General features: G+C 45.3%; 2 protein-coding genes across 5 annotated transcripts in view; both read right to left on the minus strand.

The window, feature by feature from the left end:
• Positions 1 to 18,423, minus strand: part of RFLNA (refilin A) — a 237,002-nt gene that overhangs the window by 190,361 nt on the left and 28,218 nt on the right. For both annotated transcript variants that reach the window (XM_060027900.1, XM_060027905.1), the window contains exon 2: positions 547 to 658. The gene's annotated coding sequence lies outside the window, so the exon portion shown is untranslated. The remainder of the gene's footprint in view (positions 1 to 546; positions 659 to 18,423) is intronic.
• Positions 11,990 to 18,423, minus strand: part of ZNF664 (zinc finger protein 664) — a 34,628-nt gene continuing 28,194 nt past the window's right edge. For all 3 annotated transcript variants that reach the window (XM_060027899.1, XM_060027896.1, XM_060027898.1), the window contains 2 exons: positions 15,968 to 16,031; positions 11,990 to 15,862 (listed from right to left, as the gene is read on the minus strand). In XM_060027899.1, the coding sequence (XP_059883882.1) occupies positions 14,481 to 15,266 (786 nt within the window). In that variant the 5' untranslated portion in view covers positions 15,267 to 15,862; positions 15,968 to 16,031 and the 3' untranslated portion in view covers positions 11,990 to 14,480. The remainder of the gene's footprint in view (positions 15,863 to 15,967; positions 16,032 to 18,423) is intronic.

Consider the following 18,423-nt stretch of genomic DNA (forward strand, 5'->3'; position numbering starts at 1 on the left):
CATCTGGTGATGAGCATCTCATGAGAAGGGAAGTGTAAAGAGAATGAGTGAATGATGAGATAAAAGACAAAGTTAACAAGGAAGCAAGTAATGCAAAGGGAGAGGACAGGTGCCTGTGAGAAGGAGGGACTTTACCTGTTCCCGTAATTCTAGACAGAATATTTGCAAACATGCCCCGCCCCCCAGGTTTCCTGTCTTGGTCACTGTCATTCCCCGGTATCTACCTCCAAAGTCAAGACCGAGATGCTGCTTGCCACATCCCATGAGCCACCAAGTCCAGGGTCTTCTGCCTCCTACATCTCTCTCTCCAGTTAACCTTGTGCCCCTCAATGACCTCGTCTGTAAACTGGGCATGATGACACCTGCTTCCTGAGTTGTTGTCAGGATCGAATACTATAGCACAGTGTGTCTGCTGCGGCCAGAATACACAACTGTGTGTTTCTTTATTTCCCTTGCGCACACCTCCCTGGCACTTAAAGCCCTCTCCCAAGCGCTCTAAATATATCACCCAGATGCTTCAACTTCCAGCAATAACGTCTTACTTACAGTTTCCCCAACGCACGTCGTAACTTCACGCTCCAGGTCGTCATGGAAATCAGCAGCTCTCAAAGTGTGGTCAACAGGTCCCCATGGTCCCAGCATCAGCATCCCCTGGGAACTTGATAGAGACAAAAATTCTCAGGTGCCACCCCACACCCACGGAATAAGAAAATCGGGGTGGGGCTCGGTGATCTCTTTTCACGAGTCCTCCAGCTAATTCTGAAGGATGATGAATTGTGAGAACCGTTGGGGTATTCCATCTCCTCTGCTTGGAGTATGCTTTCTCATTGTACCTGTCAAACTCCTATGCATCCCTTAAAGCCCTCCTGTAGGAAGCCTCTCCTGGATCCATAGCCCTAGATAAGGTTATTCATGCTCACCTCTGCACTAACGCTGTACCTTGATCCTACTTCTTCTGTAGGTGTTCTATGACCCTGTGCTATAGTTATTTGTTTGGAAGTCTTTCTCTCCAACTAGGCTAAACAAAGGTAGTAAGGAGCATGTTTGATATCATCCTCTGTATTTTCAGCCCTTAGCAAGTAAGTGCCTTTCACTCAAGGAAAGTTCACCTGCTTGAGCTGCCTGGTGGCCCAACTAGCTGTCCAGGTGAAGGAGGTAACTCCCTAACTGATAGAGCAGCGGTTTGAGATTCAGGATACCTGGTGCAGGTGTTTGCTTTGAGTGTACTTTTATTTTATTTGAAAATCATATATATCCATCCTTCAATTTCATTTATAGGAAGAGTCGAATATTGGCAATGTTGTAACACCTTTAAATTTCTTAAATGCATTTTCTGATTATCCTTAAGCTGCAATGATTTCCCTCCAAAGATGGTAGCACTTTGCTTTCAATTCGATCCAATAACATGATGTGTGATGTGTTCACCCAGATGGTAGAAAAGACTGGCTGACATGCCTTTTGCAGGAGATGCGGCTATTTACCAGAAGCGAGTCCTTGGCCAGGTTAAACTCTCTAATAGTAGTAATGCCAGCCAATATTTACTGAACGCTCCGTCTCTGCAAGGCCCTGTACTCGTCTCCCTTCAGCTTTACCAGAGCCATATGCAGTAGGTACAGATCCTATTCCCACCTTACAGGTGAGGAATCTGAGGCACAAAGAGGTCAAGCAACTTGCTCAAAATCACGAAGCTAAATAGGGGACCAGGATCACAGCCAGGAAAAGTGCCTTCAAAATCCACTCCCGGGCTTCCCTGGTGGCGCAGTGGTTGAGAGTCCGCCTGCCGATGCAGGGGACGCGGGTTCGTGTCCCGGTCTGGGAAGATCCCACGTGCCGCGGAGCGGCTGGGCCCGTGAGCCATGGCCGCTGAGCCTGCGCGTCCGGAGCCCGTGCTCCGCAACGGGAGAGGCCACAACAGTGAGAGGCCCGCGTACCGCAAAAAAAAAAAAAAAAAAAAAAAAAATCCACTCCCACTGCGATGGATGTTTTGTTTTGTTTTGTTTTTCTGACTCGGCGCTCTAAATATTCCTCCAAGGGGCCTTTCCTTTTTTGGCTGCTTTTTCCACCGTGTTTAATATACACCATGTTCACCGTTTTAGCCATTTTTAAGTGTATGGCTCAGTGGCGTTAAGTACGTTCACCCTGTGTGCAACCACCGTCCATCTCCAGAACTTTTTCATCTTCCCCAAAACAAACTTTGTCCCCATTAAACACTAACCCCCCACTCCTCCTTCCCCAGCCCCTGGCACCCACCCTTCTACATTCTGTCTATGAATCTGACTACTTTAGGTATCTCATATAAATGGAATCACACGACATTTGTACGATACTCAGCATAACGTCCTCAAAGTTCAACCATGTCGAAGCATACATCAGAATTTCCTTCCTTTTTAAAGCTAGTAGCCCATTGTGTGGATAAACCCCATTTTGCTTATTTGTTCATCCATCAATGGACACTTGGGTTGCTTCCACCCTTTGGCTATTATGAATGATGCTGCTGTGAACATGGGTGTACAAATATCTGTTGGCGTCCCTCCTTTCAAGTCTTCTGGGTATGTACCCAGAAGTGGGATTGCTAGATAGTATGGTGATTCCAGGAGACCTGGTTTCTTGCTTAGCTTTGCCCCCTCACTTTCGTAAGTCACTGAACACTCTTTCCAGTGTCCCATGCATAAAATGAAGACGGAATACCTTTTTCCCTTTGAATTACTATGACCATGACAATGATAAGTATATTAAGACAGAGATATCAGCTTCTGAACTATAAAGGGGGTTTATGAGTTCCATATATTGTTGACTGGAGGGGGAGAAAAGGAGGCAAAGAAGGAATATATATATATATATATTTTGTTTGTTTGTTTGTTTGTTTGTTTTCGGTACGCAGGCCTCTCACTGTTGCAGCCTCTCCCGTAGTGGAGCACAGGCTCCGGACGCGCAGGCTCAGCGGCCATGGCTCACGGGCCCAGCCGCTCCGCGGCATGTGGGATCCTCCCGGACCGGGACACGAACCCGCGTCCCCTGCATCGGCAGGTGGACTCTCAACCACTGCGCCACCAGGGAAGCCCAGAAGGAATATTTTTTAACCACCCATAACCTCAAAAGCTTTTCTGTTCTCTAAGCTAAAATCTGCCCTCCTGGGCTGCTGTGCCGTCTAACTAACTTCTTAGCATTCTTATATTTTTAGCAGAACTTTCTTTGGTCAGATAATGGTCACTGATAAGCCCTACAGGAAAATGAAAAGGGAAGATAACGTTAATCTGCTGACACACACGCTTGGGATATTTAGAGCCAAAAGAATTGCTTTATCAATAGGCTGTCTTATCAGAGATGATTCTTGGCATGCTTCACCAAGCAGTCGTTTAAGAGTTTTTTAAAAACATTGTCATTTGTAGTATGATTTACATGCAATGATCTGAGCCCTTGGAAGGAAACCCACTTTTTCAAGCCACAGCACAAGTGAAGTAATGGTTTGTAACTCAATGATGTATATGCTAGACTATCAATTTTCATTTTATATTATCTCAGAGAAATTGCCTGATGAAATCACATCATGCTTCTACTTTTTATAGAGTACTACCTCTTGTAAACGCATGCACACACGCACACACAGTCTTCTTAGCATTAATAATTGTATCTTTCAATCTTTTAAATCAGTGATCACTGAAGGACGAGCCTAGAGGTAATTAACAACTTAGAAAGAATTCACTAAACATATGAAACAAAGTAAATGGATTTGGAGCATGAGGTTCAACATTAGATAAGAAAGGCGTAAGTCAGAGAGAGAATGGGTTACAACTTGGGACCATGAAGTTATACATGAATAGTGGTGGTTTAAAGTAATTCAGAGAACAAGTGGAGGATGGCAGTTTTGGGGTCTCCCCTCCCAGGGGTAAAAATATTTAGAAAGCTGCATGGAAATTGGGGACCCGGATGGATAATCACAAGGAACCTGTTATCCCAGCTCCTGACCCGCCCCTTTTGACCACTAGAGGGGGCCATCTGTGCATTTCAAGCCACATCACCGCTTCATTTTTCCAAAGCGAAATGACTCCATTTTAACTTGGTGGACCCCGAATAATCAAGGACTTAATTTTTGGCCTCTCTAGTCAGGCAGCATAGAACTGTCAAGTTTTTAATGCCCAGCAGCTCTTATTTCTTTATGTAAAATAACTTTGGCATTTGACTCTGCCATGTTAATAAAATGTATCTCAGCAGGTTTATTTTATTAGTTTTGTTCTAAAATGTATCAACTCTAGAAATAGGTGAGGGAGACTAAGAGGTACAAACTTCCACTTACAAAATAAATGAGTCCTCCGGGATGAAATGTACAGCGTGCAGAATACAGCTGAAATTGTAAGAGCTGTGTACGGTGACAGACGTAGCTAGACTTAACCTGGTGATCATTTTGTAACGTAAAGAAACCTCAAATCATCATGTTGTACATCTAGAACTAACGTAGTGTTGCAGGTCAATTATACTTCAATAATAAATAAATAGATGTATCAACTCCAATAAAGGCAAGAGCGACACTATTTCCAGTAAAAAGTAAATAACAAAGCAAACTGTTCTTCGGTCTTAGAGGTTTTTTTGTTTGGAAAAAGGAAAATGAACATCTGTCTTAAAAAATACCCCAAACTATCCAGAGAAGATAAACTCTTCAGTGTATGATTAATATTCAACTATGCATGAGTGAATCAGCAACTTCTAGGTGACTATTCTTTACACGGAGAAAAAAAAAAAAAAGGACCCCAGGTTGGCTTTTTCCATCAAATGATTGGCTCTTTCCCAATCACCTACATAACTTGCATTTGCTCAAGGAATGTCAGCTAATCTGATTATATTATTCAAAACTAAATCATGAAGGCAAATGAAATATAATGAATTCCAAAGCAACCTATCATTTTATTATTCCATATTCGCGGGGGTTATCCGAGTGATTGCTTCACCCCATCAGTCTGCATATTAAAATTGTGTCGATACTCAGAGGCAGTTATCAGAGGGGCCAGAGGACTCTGGGGGACTTGTACGCTATTCTGTGCATGTCCTCTGAGAGTGTGAGAAAAAGAAGAGAGAAGAGACCCCAGGTGATGCTACAGAGCTGATGAGGATCCCAAGCCATTTCGCTGCCGGGGTCCCTGATGACAGCGGCCTCTCGAGCCTCCAAGGACACCCTGCGCTGGGCACGCGAGGTTGGCAACAATCTGTTTCCCAGGCATCTCGAAGCCCAAGGATCTCCTGAGGATCTTGACTAGCACTTCCGCTGAGATGGAAACTCTTAATGCTGGAAAGAGCTATTCACACTCGGTCTGCGTTAGGTCAGCACCTCGGCCGACGTGAGATCAGAGCACGGGGGAAATCGGGAAAAGACCTGAGAATACCGACTGGCAAACGCCCTAATGCGTGATTGAAGGCTGGAGTTCACGGGCTCTGGTTTCTGGTCCTTCCCCTCCTCAGAATGACTGTCCTGTAAGTACCATTTTTGTTTATTCACATGGGGCAGAAATTTCCGTTGGGCTGGTCTCAACTGATGCTGTCGATAACTCAATCCCTGCAGGTGCATGGTCTGGACGGCCCTTGGACCTGGTCAGGAGGGGCCCCTGCCCTGAGCCCCATGCTTCAGAGGGCCCCTCTCAGACCCTCTCGGGGGCCATGGGGATGTGCCCACCTGGAGCCTTGCCTCTACACCGTGCTCCAAATATCCACACACACACCCCCACCGGATGTTCCTTCCCAAACAGCCCAGGCCTGCTCTCAGGGTCTACGTGAGCCTTTCTTCCTGTGCACCCCCCTCCAAGCGAGCTGCTGCTAGAGATACCCCAGCCCAAAGACCCACAAGGGGGCAGCTCCAGGGTGGAGGTAGGAGATGGACAGCACTTGGACCGTGGGCTGGGGTGTCCTCCCTCCCGGCCCACCACGGCCAGCATGGAACTCCAAGGCTGAGCGGGCTTTCAGTAGGAGAAGAGAATATATTTTAGCGAACACTTCGTTAGCTCGATTTCTAACTTTTAAAGGAACAGACACATGGGGTGTGGGTCCCCATTTGTACTCTTACTCCAAGCACCAAACAAATTAGGGGCTGCATTAGCCAGGGCTCTCCAGAGAAACAGAGCCAACGGAATAGAGACAGATGTATAGCAAGAGACTTTCTACAGGGACAGGCTCAGGGGATTAGGAAGGCTGCAAAGTCCCGTGATCTGCCATCTGCAAGCTGGACACCCAGGAGAGCTGGTTCCAGTCTGACTCCACAGGCCCCAGAACCAGGAGCACTGGAGCTTCATTTGCCAGGTTTCTCTACATTCTGCCCAGTGCCACCACCGCCACCACCGCTTCCAGGCACAGCCAGGGGCGCCAGACCCTGCACTGGCTCAGCCCAGCTCTGACGGTCAGCGCCATCCTTTCTGCAAGATCCAAACATCACCAGGGACTGCTGCCCCCTCGACACGGTGGGCACCCACTCTGTGCCAGGCACTGAGCTGAGGCCTGGACCATCCTATGAGGGACAGACTCTCAGTCATAAGTTCTGTTTTACAGATGAGGAGACTGAAGCTTGGAGGTGAATAAACTTTTTTGAGGTCACACTTAGACACGCTGGAGGGACCCTGAATCCAGGGTGTTTGGGTACCACCGCCCTCTGGCCCCGCTGATTCTCCTCACTTATGTAGCTCTGAGCACAGCACAGATGGTATTTTGTTGGTACGTGACTAGATCCAGGGGAACCCTACAGTGTGAGCAGTATCAATTGAGCATCTACAGGGCACGTAAAGCCTAGTAGCATCTGCCTCTTAGGATTTCCGCCTCATCCCCCTTTGAATAATTCCAAACCGCTAAGACTTAGAGAGTCCCGGAAAACCCAGACCACCCCCCAAGAGCTGTACCCCAGCGGGCTCTGCAGCCTACGGCTCTCGCTGCATCCCATCACCTCAGGGCAGTGCCGGGACGAGAGTCGACCTTGGCGTAGATGGTTGGCCCCAAGTCGGTCCAGTTCCATGTGTCTACCCTGGGGAAAGTGGTCCACGTGGCCCGGGGTGGCCCTGGCCTTGATTCCTGAGCCTCACACAGTCTTTTCCCAAGGTGCAGGTGCCCAGAAGCCCTGGGTCTGATTGTTCTTGTGAACCCAGGCCCTTCTTCCCTCTCCCCGCTCCCTGGGGAGCATGTCACCAGGGCGTGCAACCTCTCTTTAGAAACCAGCATGGCCTCCCTGCTCCCTGTGCAGCCCAAAGGGCTCCCCACCCACCCCAATGAGGGTCTCCTGCACTCCCCCTATGACACCCCTTCCCTGAACACTAGAGCCCCTTCTCATCCTTCCCTCCGGCAGGTGTGCCAGGCTTGGCAAATGAAAAAAACACACGGCACTCGGCTAGATGCGAACTTCAGATTAACAATGAATAAACGATGAATAGGTTTTAGCATCAGCAGGTCAGATATCTGAAATTCAAATGTGACGGGGCATTCTGCACTTTATCAGGCAACCTTACCTAAGGGTGACTCCCCAGGACCCAGGGGCCCCACCCCCTCTGCCCGGGGACCTAACGGTGCTACATGTTGTGTGTTATCCTTATTTTTCAAAATGACTCAGCGCAATGATAGGTGAGAGGAAAAGAACATATAATGGTCTTGATAAAGATCAACCATGTAAGTTCAAAGGCTTGGTTTACTTTTAATAGTTCTTATCTAATAGAATTTAAGTCTATGAAAAGTTTTACTCATTTTGGTCTCATCCGAGATGTGTTACGTGATACCATCACTGCCATTCATCTCTGAACAGTTTTACTGGTCTTGATCTCCTCTCTAGCTGTCAACTTGAGGGAAAGGGGATGCTTTGCTTGTTCTGTTTCTAAATCTCCAAGTGGATAGGATTTTTGTCCCTTTCTCAGCAACTTTGATATGTATGATGTTATAGGCAGAGAATGTGGCCTGTGGGATTTATGCATTTTGAAATCTGGTGAGATTTTCTTTCTGGCATGAAACATGGTCAGTTTTTATGAATGCTCCAAGGGGGTTTGTTGGCACAGAGTTCACGGACAGCTGACAGATCACGTTTGTTAACAGTGCTGGTTGATTTTTCTTTGTCTAGTTGATTTGCAGATTTCTGAGAGAGGAGGATTAACATATTCTGTTGTGGTTGGGAGTTAATTTCTCCTTGTACCTCTAAAAACATAAACTGTATCTTTCAAAGCTATGTTTTTAGCCGAACAGATGTGCACAACCATTTACCTTGACAAATTATTCCTCTGATAAATTGATGCTTTTTACCTTGCATTCTATTTTCATTGGCAAGGCTGCCACCACTGGCTTTCTTTCTGTTAGCATTTTCCTGGTGTTTTTCCATTCCCTTATTTTCAACCTTTTGTGTCACCTCTGTATTGTAGGTGGTCTCTTGTAATCAACGTGTACACATATTTGTGGTGAAGTTTATCATTCAACTTGAAAATGTCCGTAAACAGCAGAATTTAACCCATTCACGTTTACTATGATGAATGCTATGTTTACATTCACTCCTGCCATCTTATTTTATACTTCTTTTTATTTCTTTTCCTGATGTTTACTGGATCGAGTGAGCTGTCTTTGCATGCAACACGTAGAGAATTCATTCCTCTCCAAACATGACCTGTTGTCAACAGTGACACTGTGTGCCCTGCTTGTCATCAGCTGAAATCTCCAGCTCCTTCCCCACAGGACATTCGAGGCCGGACTTACCCTCTGGACTAAGTCCCTGTGGGTCTTGAGTTTATCTCAGAAAGGGAGAAGGGGGGGCATGCAGGGGCAGAGGAACGCCAGGGTAAAAAGGATATTTTGGGGACAGACCGGATGAAGGCTCAAGGTGGTTGATTTAACCATTAATAAGGAGATATCGCCTTAATTTTGTATGCCAAGCAAGTGGAGTGGACACAGAAATTAAACACAGAAGGACACGACACCAAGTGATGTGAATAGGTTTATTTGAGAATCTAAACACAACCCACACAGGCACTGGGGACCTTGCTCCAGTTTTACAGCAAGAATTGCCTTCCCTGCAACCGAGAGCCGGACTCAGTTGTGGCTCCAGCACTTTCCATGCATGGAGCCGACTCTTCCCACCTCCAGCCAGTCCCTCTGAAGGACCCAGCTGTTCTCACCCACACGAACTCTCTCACATTGCTCACAGGACTTTTCTCTTGAGCACATCACGTTCTACTGTAACACGGCCTTGCACTGAGCCCAGGGTCACAGCACATGCACGCGCAGCTTTCATGTTATGCCAACAGCCTCTTCTTTCTTCACAGCACAGCACGAGGTTCCTTTTTTTCCATTCATTACACCATTGCTCTCTGTTTGTCCCAGTGACCCACCACTGTTCTGACCTCTTAGATGCCCCTTTGCCCAAGGTCCCTACACAATGAATAACAGTGTGGCTCAATCAGTGTTCTTTATCCATTAGAGTCCCAAAATAAATAGGAAAGCCCGCCTTCCTAGAAAAATGTCTACACCCACAGATACACAAACCCCTGCATACACTTTAAGAAGGTTCTGGACCTCTCTGAAAACCACCTACAGACGCTAGGTTTAAAAGCTCTCTAAACATGGCGCTCCTACCATAATTCATGATGCAGAGAAGATCTGGGCCAGGGCCAGCTTCATTTTCCAAAGGAGGAGGGGAAGTCTGAGTGAACCCATTTTCAGAAGTGGCACTGAGGGAGCAGAACTGGCAGGGTGCACACAAAACCGGCTACAAAATGTATACATTCACCTGAAAATCAGCAAGAGCAACTTACACATGCTATTATTTTACTTTAAAAACGTATTTTATTTGCATATACCTACATCTGAACAACAAAAGTACTTTGGTCTAACCGTCACCTTCCTCCGAGACCTCCGCCGACACGTTTAACAAACACAAGGCCCCGGAATCTCTGGAATTGCTCGTGTGCCTCTTAATATTTTAAAATATAACATGAGAATGACTTTTCTTTTTTAATGTTTTCATGTCCTTCTGACCTCAGAATTACTCTGCCTTATGCACACCAGGAGTGGGAACCAATGGGTAACACACAGAGGCCTCCCTGCCCGTAGGGTTTGGGGGACCCCGGCCTGTGGAAGCCGGAAGCTCTCCCAGAATTTCTGTGCAGTCCTCGGGGCGTACGTCTCAGGGCCGCCCTCTCCGGGCCCCGGCGTCTCTCAAAGTGGTGTACTTACATGTTCTGCCCACTTCAGTTTGGACACAGCACCTGGCCCTTCCACCAGTTTCCATAAGAAAGCCACTCAGACCAAGCATCCCAAGCCTTTTGGGAGGGATTCTGTGGTCCTAAGGGTTCATACAGGAAAGTGTGCAACCTGACACCATTCTACTCCGCTGGGTCCCTTTCCAAGTCTACTCTGTATTTTCTTGTCTCAGACTATCCCAGGAGACTGCAGTTCTTCGCTTTCTCACCACGTGGAACAGTTCAGCCCTCTCCAGGTCCCACCCCAAACTGAGATGTCCTAACCCCCCACAGGGCTCAGCAGAACCAAATAACACGATTCATCTTCCTTCATAGGCACCTGGGATTAATAACAATTCTTCTGTTGCATTACTAAAGGCTAGGCACTTGATGTGTGTTTACTTAGTTTTCTCAAATGTCTCACAGGTTAGGTATTTTCAAAACCATCTTACGGATGAGAAACCTGAGATTCAGAGAAGTGAAGAAACTGAGTAAGGTCACAGAGTAAGTGCTGTATCACCTTCGTGTTTCCTACCTCTCTTTATCTCAATCCATGTACCAACTCGGCAGTGCTACTTGTATTTGCTTCCTGCCCTGTAATGGTATCAACCTCTTTCTCATCTCTTCCTCGGGGTCTGATTTTACCATTGAGTACTTTTTCCATCCGCTGATACTTGCTTTCACCTATTATTTTCAAATTCCTGAGGATAACAGCAGGTTGCACAGAAAGACTCGCTTAATAATTTTAAATCTGGGGGGGATAACTGAACCAAGAGGTGGAAGGTCCCTTGGAAGGCATCGTGTCCAAGCCTCACGCAACACCAAAGACACACCCACAGCTTCCTCCAGATGGCCCGCGACTGGCCTGGGCACCCACCTTCTCTAGAGCAGACCACTGCAGGCTATTGGGCTGACTTCTTGAAAGAGTTCTTCCTTAAGGTAAGAGACCGTAAAGATACAATCTGCCATTTACTCGGGCTCCCCTTAGAAACTGTGAAGTCGGCCCTGGCTTTTCTCGCTCACACCCTAACTCCTAGCAGGCACAGGAGTGACCCAGTGGGAGAGCTCAAGCCACGTGTGACCCACGTGGGGTCTTCTGCCCCACCCCACTCACATCGAAAGGGCCGTCTGGATGGCTTCCGCCTCAACTGTGGAAGCGGAGCCTAGACTCGCCCCGAGAGGCAGGTGGACGCCAGACCCACCCGCTGTCAGAGACTGGTGTGCGGGGTCTGGGCCACCACTGCTTAGCTGAGAAGTGTCAGGCCTTAGCATGGGTGGGAGACAGCCATCAGGGACCAGAGCACAGCTTGCAAAGTGAAAGAAAAGCCTATGGGCACCATGCAGGTAATACAAATGACGAAAATGGGTCACACAGGGAACATGAATTCGTTGCCAACCTTTAAAAATCATTAAATTTTATGTAAAGATCTGGATTGTTGGTTTTTCCTTAAAAGAGCAGATGATGCGGGACCCTTAAGCCTGTATCTCACATGGAAACAAACAGCTACCACTGAGCAGGCGCTGTCCTCTCAGGAGGGCAGGCTCTCTCCAGTCTGCCAGACCTGACGACTCCTTTGTCAATTGCTTGACCCCTGGGCCAGAGGGTCCTCGCAACTTGGTTTGCTGGGGCAGTCCCAGTTTAGGCCTATTGTCCTTGTTGAAGTATCAACAGCATCACCCCCTCACTTTATTATATGGTCACCTAGACATAATGCACAAGCCAACACACACACACACACACACACACACACACACACACACACACACGCTGACCACTGAATTCACACAACCACATGTCAAGCACAGAACCCTGTTATAAAGTGATTTTATTAAATTGATTTGGACATACTGTAGGTCAAATAATATTTTCCGAAGATAACAATTATGGACTTTAAAGCTCGACATAAAATTAGTAGCTTCAAAAGTGTTAGTCATATTCCCCAGCAACAGCATGATAAAATAATTCAACTATGTAGAAATATAGAACTCTAGGACTAGCTGGAAACTCAGAAATCATTTAGCCTAATGTCCTCATTTTGTAAGTGAGAAAACTAGACTCAAAGATTAAGCAATTTGCCCAAGCTCACATACCTAACAGTAATACAGCTACAAATCAAACCAATTTTTCCTAAACCTATAATTCTATCAGTGATATTTCAACTGGCTCTCTATCAACTAAAAGTCTAGGCTTTTCTCTAACGCTCCACACTACTGTGACATGGAAGTGTGTTAAGACACTACAGTAAATCGTAGTCGAGGAATTCAGGCCTGGAAGGGGCTTTATCAAATAACTAAGCCAGCCCTCTCTTTGCGAAAATGAGGAAACATGAGAAGCAACTTCCCAAGGGCTTGTTAACAGAGATGTCTGGATCAAAATTCAGATGGTAACAAATTTACCCCCAAATCCCACCTCCAGTTTCATGGCTCACCCAGTAAGTTATGTGCTCCTTTTAAATCTCCTTTATGCATTGAGGTTTTAGTTATACAAGAAACCCTTCCAGTCAAACAGAAGAAATTAATTCAAATATGAAGAGAAAATCAAGCTTCGTTTCAGTATTTCGATGACTATTTCGGGTAGTTCATTTTCCAACCTCTCAGACAGTGGACACAGACCGCTAACCTGAACACCCATTTCAGAGCTTTCAAAGAGCCTTAATTTCCCCAAAGACTTCCTGAGCAAAAGGACTACATGTGGGAAATCAATGAGAATAGGAATGAGAAGGGAAACAAAGTTAAAAATTAGTTGCTTTTTGTTGTCATTGGGGACTTTTGGTCTTCTAAACATTCCTTGAGTTCCTCCACATGAGTTTTTAATACCAATCTAGCCAGAAAAAAAAAAAAAAAGAAAAAAAAAAAGGCCTATAAATGTCAGGATACTGAGCAGCTCAGTATCTCTCCCCCTCCCCGCTGCACGCTGCCCTCACCGCCGGCCGCCACCTCCTGCTCCGGAAGCTCCCCGGCAGGACCGCGAGCCCCCTGCAGCCGCCCCTGTGCTGCCCCCGGAAAGGCCTCCCTGCCCGCTACCTACCGCTGCCCCCCGCCCCACCCCCACTGCTCTAAATCTTCACCCTAGGTTATTTTCTCTGTATCACTTAATCACTACCTCAAACTACATTATTTATTTGTTTACTTGCTTATCATCTGTCTCCTCCACCAGAAGTCAACGCCACGAGAGTAGGGCCCTTGTCTGTCTTACTCAGTGGTATTCCCGGTACCTGGCACAGTGCCTGGCACGTAGGAGGTGTTCAATAAATACTTGTTGAATGAATGAAGAAAGTTCATGCCTACAAAGGAACTGATATGTAATCCTCAATGAAAAGGTATCGAGGACTCCTACACATTATTGCCCCAAAATCACAGAATCAGAGACTATTATTAGTGAGGCCTCCTACCATCCGCTTCTCCTATGGTCTCCCCAAGCCAGTAAGGGGTTCCCCTTGTTACCAAAGGAGCCTGAGAGGGCAATTCTGGATGGAGAAGAGTTCTAACTTTGCTTGCCTCTTCCTCCCTATTTACATTCAGCTATTTCCAAAAAAATTCAAGTTAAAAATATGTGATGTAGCCACTAGAAAATTAAGTCTGACTAACATAGAGACACAGTGATTAGCAGAATTCACAAAATTAAAGTTCAAGGGCATGTATGTCTGCCAATGATTTCGCCAACAGACAAAGTAAATGGAAATTATGAGTCACCTAAAATCTAAAATGAAATTTAATGCCATCTAGGAAGGGGTGGATATTTATGGGTATTTTGAGGATATACAGGTACAGTGAGTTCAGAAGTAACGGGATATATGGACAGATACGTAGAGGCTGAATCGAGTGGTGACCTCAGAAATACCAGAACACTACTTCGTGGGAGCCAGCCGTTTTCAAATGCATTCACCAGTATGCTTGGATCAAGAGAAGGTCGGTCATGAGCTCCCGAAACGGGGGAGTATCTGGGGTGACTTTTAGGTAAAGTGTAGACAGAAGGTGACTCAGGAGGCTGGGCAAGGATCATGGTTTCCTGTGTAGTGTTTCAACTGTGGAGGCATCGCGCCAGAATCCCAGGAAACACACACCCACGACTGGGACCTCACAGCCTGTCCTGGGCAAACACGCGGAGGGATTCCAGATTCAAAGTCAAGCTGTGGAACACACTTGGCATGAATCCAAAAAATCAACCTCACACGTGCCTCTTGGAAAACAATGTTCTGCTGGGGCTTGCTGTAAAAATTTCTTGGGTCAATGTAGGTATTTACAGGGTTTTCCTTCCTAGTGGCACTTATGGGTTTTAGGATTTTTACCTCTTAGCAAAACGCTTTATATAACTGATATTTTGAGATGGTTTCTCTCCTTTGTGTGCACTCTCTGGTGGATGCAGAGGCTGGTGCTCTGACTGAAGGCCTTCCCACACTCATCACATTTGAAAGGTTTCTCCCCCGTGTGCACTCTCTGATGGATGCAGAGGCTCGAGCTCTGGCTGAAGGCCTTCCCACACCCACAGCATCTATAGGGCTTCTCCCCGGTGTGCACTCTCTGATGGATGCAGAGGCTCGAGCTCTGGCTGAAGGCCTTCCCACACTCATAGCATTTATAGGGCTTCTCTCCTGTGTGGACTCTCTGATGCATGCAGAGGCTAGAAGTGTGCCTGAAGGCCTTCCCGCACTCTTCACATTTAAAGGGCTTCTCTCCGGTGTGGACTCTCTGATGCATGCAGAGGTTTGAACTATTGCTAAAGCCCCTTCCGCACTCACTACAGACATAGGGTTTCTCACCTGTGTGAACTCTCATGTGAATCTGAAGGTGTGAGCTCCAGTTGAAGGCTTTGCCGCACTCGTAGCACTTATAGGGCTTCTCCACCGTGTGGATCTTCTTGTGTCTATTGAGCTTTGTCGTGGTGCTAAAGTCCTTCCCGCAATCATCACATTTATACGCCTTCTCTCCCGTGTGGTCTCTCCAATGGATATGGAGCTCTGACAGATGAAAGAAACCCTTGTCGCACTTGTCACACTTATGGGGCTTCTCAGCAGTGTGAATTTTCTGATGCATAAAAAGATCTGCTCTCTCAGAGAAGAATTCCCTACACATGGGGCACTTGTAGATCATGTTTCCTATTTGGTATCGTGATTTAGCGGAGAAGATTTCCTCACAACTACTACAGTTACAGGGCTGCTATTTCACAGAGTCTCTCACTTGGCCATTTTGGTGCTTATCTCAGGCTGGCTCTGCTCGGGAGGTTCGAGGCCGGCCTAAGCTCTCCCCTGCCTGTCTTTCTATGGAAGGTTCCTCCCTGCATAGTGCTCCTCACTCGGTATTATTATTGATTAGAAAGTGACATTTACTTCCACGTGGACTCTGTAACTCGTTAACACAGAACTTTCTTTGAGATCCTGAGCTGCCAACATTCCAAGGGGCTCCCAAGGTAGAAACCTTTGCGTTTTTAAGCCCCTGGAATCTTCCTCTTGCAGAATAATCTCGTACTTCTCAGTTGCAGGAAAAGGTCTGCACAGTGTACCCTGTAGCCAAGGGTGCGATACTGCGTGCTGGTCTCGGTCACCAGGAGCCTCCCCTTGCAGAGTCACAATGACATCCTGCCTCCTGCACATCAGACAGGAGCCTCCCGGGAAGCCAGCGCCTTGGGTCCAGGTGTGTCAGTCCTTCCTGGTGAGGATTCCCTACGCAGGTGTCACTCCGGCAGTCTCCTATAACAGAAACATAAATACTTACACTGAAAATGCCTTTCTTGTCCAGAAAATTGCTATGGATTCCATAATTAATTTTATAAACGTGACAGCAGTAACACAGACCTTTTTTGATCTTGAGGAAGGAGCTCTTATCTTCCAGAGAGATGTGTCTCTTGGATTTGCAGGTCTGAAGAAGAGAATTTGTAGATATCATGCTCCTGTTCATAGCCCAAGTACATAATCCAATTACAACCACTTACTGTAATTATCTGAGCAACATCAAGGGAATACTATTGAAAAAGAAAAGAAATCCTCAGAAGACCTACATGTGAGTATGAGAAGCAGCTGTCCTGCATAAAAGGCACACGAAGGAAAACGCACTCCACTTGGAACTTCAGAAGGGAAAATGTTGCTTCTGGAGCTGAAACATAGTATCGAGTCACCTCCCAATCCACAGAAAGAATAAATATATGACAGCATCAAATGTCATTCCCTTGCTTAACTGTCCTCCATGGTTTCCTGATGTACTTAAAATCCAAATCCTTAACCTAAAAACCAAGGTCCTGCATGGCCTTGCCCCCAAGCTCCCCGACCTCACGCGTGGCTTGGTGTGTGAGCCGCCTCTCCCCTACGTAAAGAAGGCCCCTGGCTAAGGCTCTATTTTAACCTCTTATTTGATTCCTTCAAAGCGCAGAGAACCTGTAATTATCTTGTTCCTTGCTTCTTGTTCTGTGTCCCGTACTAGACTATAAATGCCAGGAGAGAAGAACTCTGTATGTTGCTCGCTGTTACATCCTGGCAAAGGGGAGGTGGGGAGGTGTTTCAGTTAGCATTTGTTGAACACATCTCCAGAGTACTTTATGACACCGCCTCTCTCCTGCAGACGTGGCCTGCTTTCTTCTGCTACAGCAGATAAAGGTACATTTTCCAGTGCCTTGTTACCAGGCTTTTGATAACCAACATGGGACAAAATATATACCAAACAGAAGGAGAGGAAACAGAAGAAAATTCCAAAATATTCAATCTGAAATCTTTTGAGGTTTAGGATGCCTTAGCCACCTTTTCATGCCCTGTTCTTTATACTCAGTAAATGATACTTCAATTAATTAATGAAATTAACAGATCTTAAAATAACACTCTCCATAATATGTTTTATATAAATAAAGACAGGGTACATGAGGGATTGAGATTTCTTCAACATTAAAACTGCAAAATAAATTGCACTGTTTCTAGATGGAAGTGTTAGAATAATGAAATTCAACTAGATAAACAAAATTTCAGCAAAAAAAAATATAGTCAATGTCTGAAAAAGTATATATGCATCTATCCTCTGACCCAGTAATCACACTTCTAGAGCTCTATCTCAAGATATACTGCAAACTAGGAATGACTGATGGCCCAGTTTATTGAGGCAGTACTTGTAACAGCAACATTGCCAGCAACCCAAGGCCCGTCCACTGGGGAGTGGCTGAATCAACTCTGGGACTTCATTCAGTGGACAACTGCTCAGCCATTGAAAACAGGGAATGAGGAAGAGCATGATGTACTGATGTGAGTGAACCCAGATAACACTGTTCACTAAAAAAAAAAAAAAAAAACACAAGGCATAGAATAATAGCTCAAACATGCTACCTTTTGTGCAAAAAAAGAGGGGAATATGAATTATTTAAATATTTCTTTACATGATGTATAAAAGTAAACATGGAGAAGGATAATACAAAATGAATTTTTTATTGAAATATAGTTAATTACAACGTTCTATTAGTTTCAGGTGTACAGCAAGTGATTCTGTTATACATATATATATATTCCTTTTCAGATCATTTTCCATCAAAGGTTATTGCAAGATATTGTGTATAGTTCCCTGTGCTATACAGTAGGTCCTTGTTGTTCACCTATTTTATATATAGTAGTGTGTATACGTTAATCCCAAACTCCTAATTTATCTTCCCACCCCCATTATCCCCTTTGGTAACCGTAAGTTTGTTTTCTATGTCTGTGAGTCTATTTCTGTTTAATACAAAATGAATTTAAATGGGAGGAAGGAGAAAAGGATGAAGTAAAGTTTCTCTGAATGTAACTTGTGATGTAGTTTTGACTTTGGAGACATATGAATGTTTATAAATTCAAAAAATAAAACTAAATAAACAAGAAAAGCAATCCCTAAATTTTGAAAACAAAATGAAGAAAATGAACCTTAACTTTCAAGTTGGTGACACAGCCACAAACGACTTTTGAGTACAGCAGACTGATCATACATACTCAGGGGACATTCTGTTGATAAGTAAAGCTGCAAAGAAGTCAAACTTCTTTCAATAGTTTAACTTAGTTATAATAACGGTGGTGTTTTTATAAAGTAGGATAATGCAAATAAGTCATTATGGTAATGTTGTTAGGAACCAAGATTCGAGGTGAAACAAATGAGATACAAATATAAAATCAAAGGTAAGGGAAAAAATCCTGTAACGTAAAATTTGACTTAGAAACATCAGTTTGAATTCATATCTTTTTTTTTCTTAAGGCTGTCCATCAAAAAGGCCTGGAAGCAATGACAACCGACAGCAATGGTCCCTTCCCTT

The sequence above is a fragment of the Delphinus delphis genome, chromosome 13 (genome assembly GCF_949987515.2).
Source record: "Delphinus delphis chromosome 13, mDelDel1.2, whole genome shotgun sequence".
Classification (NCBI taxonomy): Eukaryota; Metazoa; Chordata; class Mammalia; order Artiodactyla; family Delphinidae; genus Delphinus; species Delphinus delphis.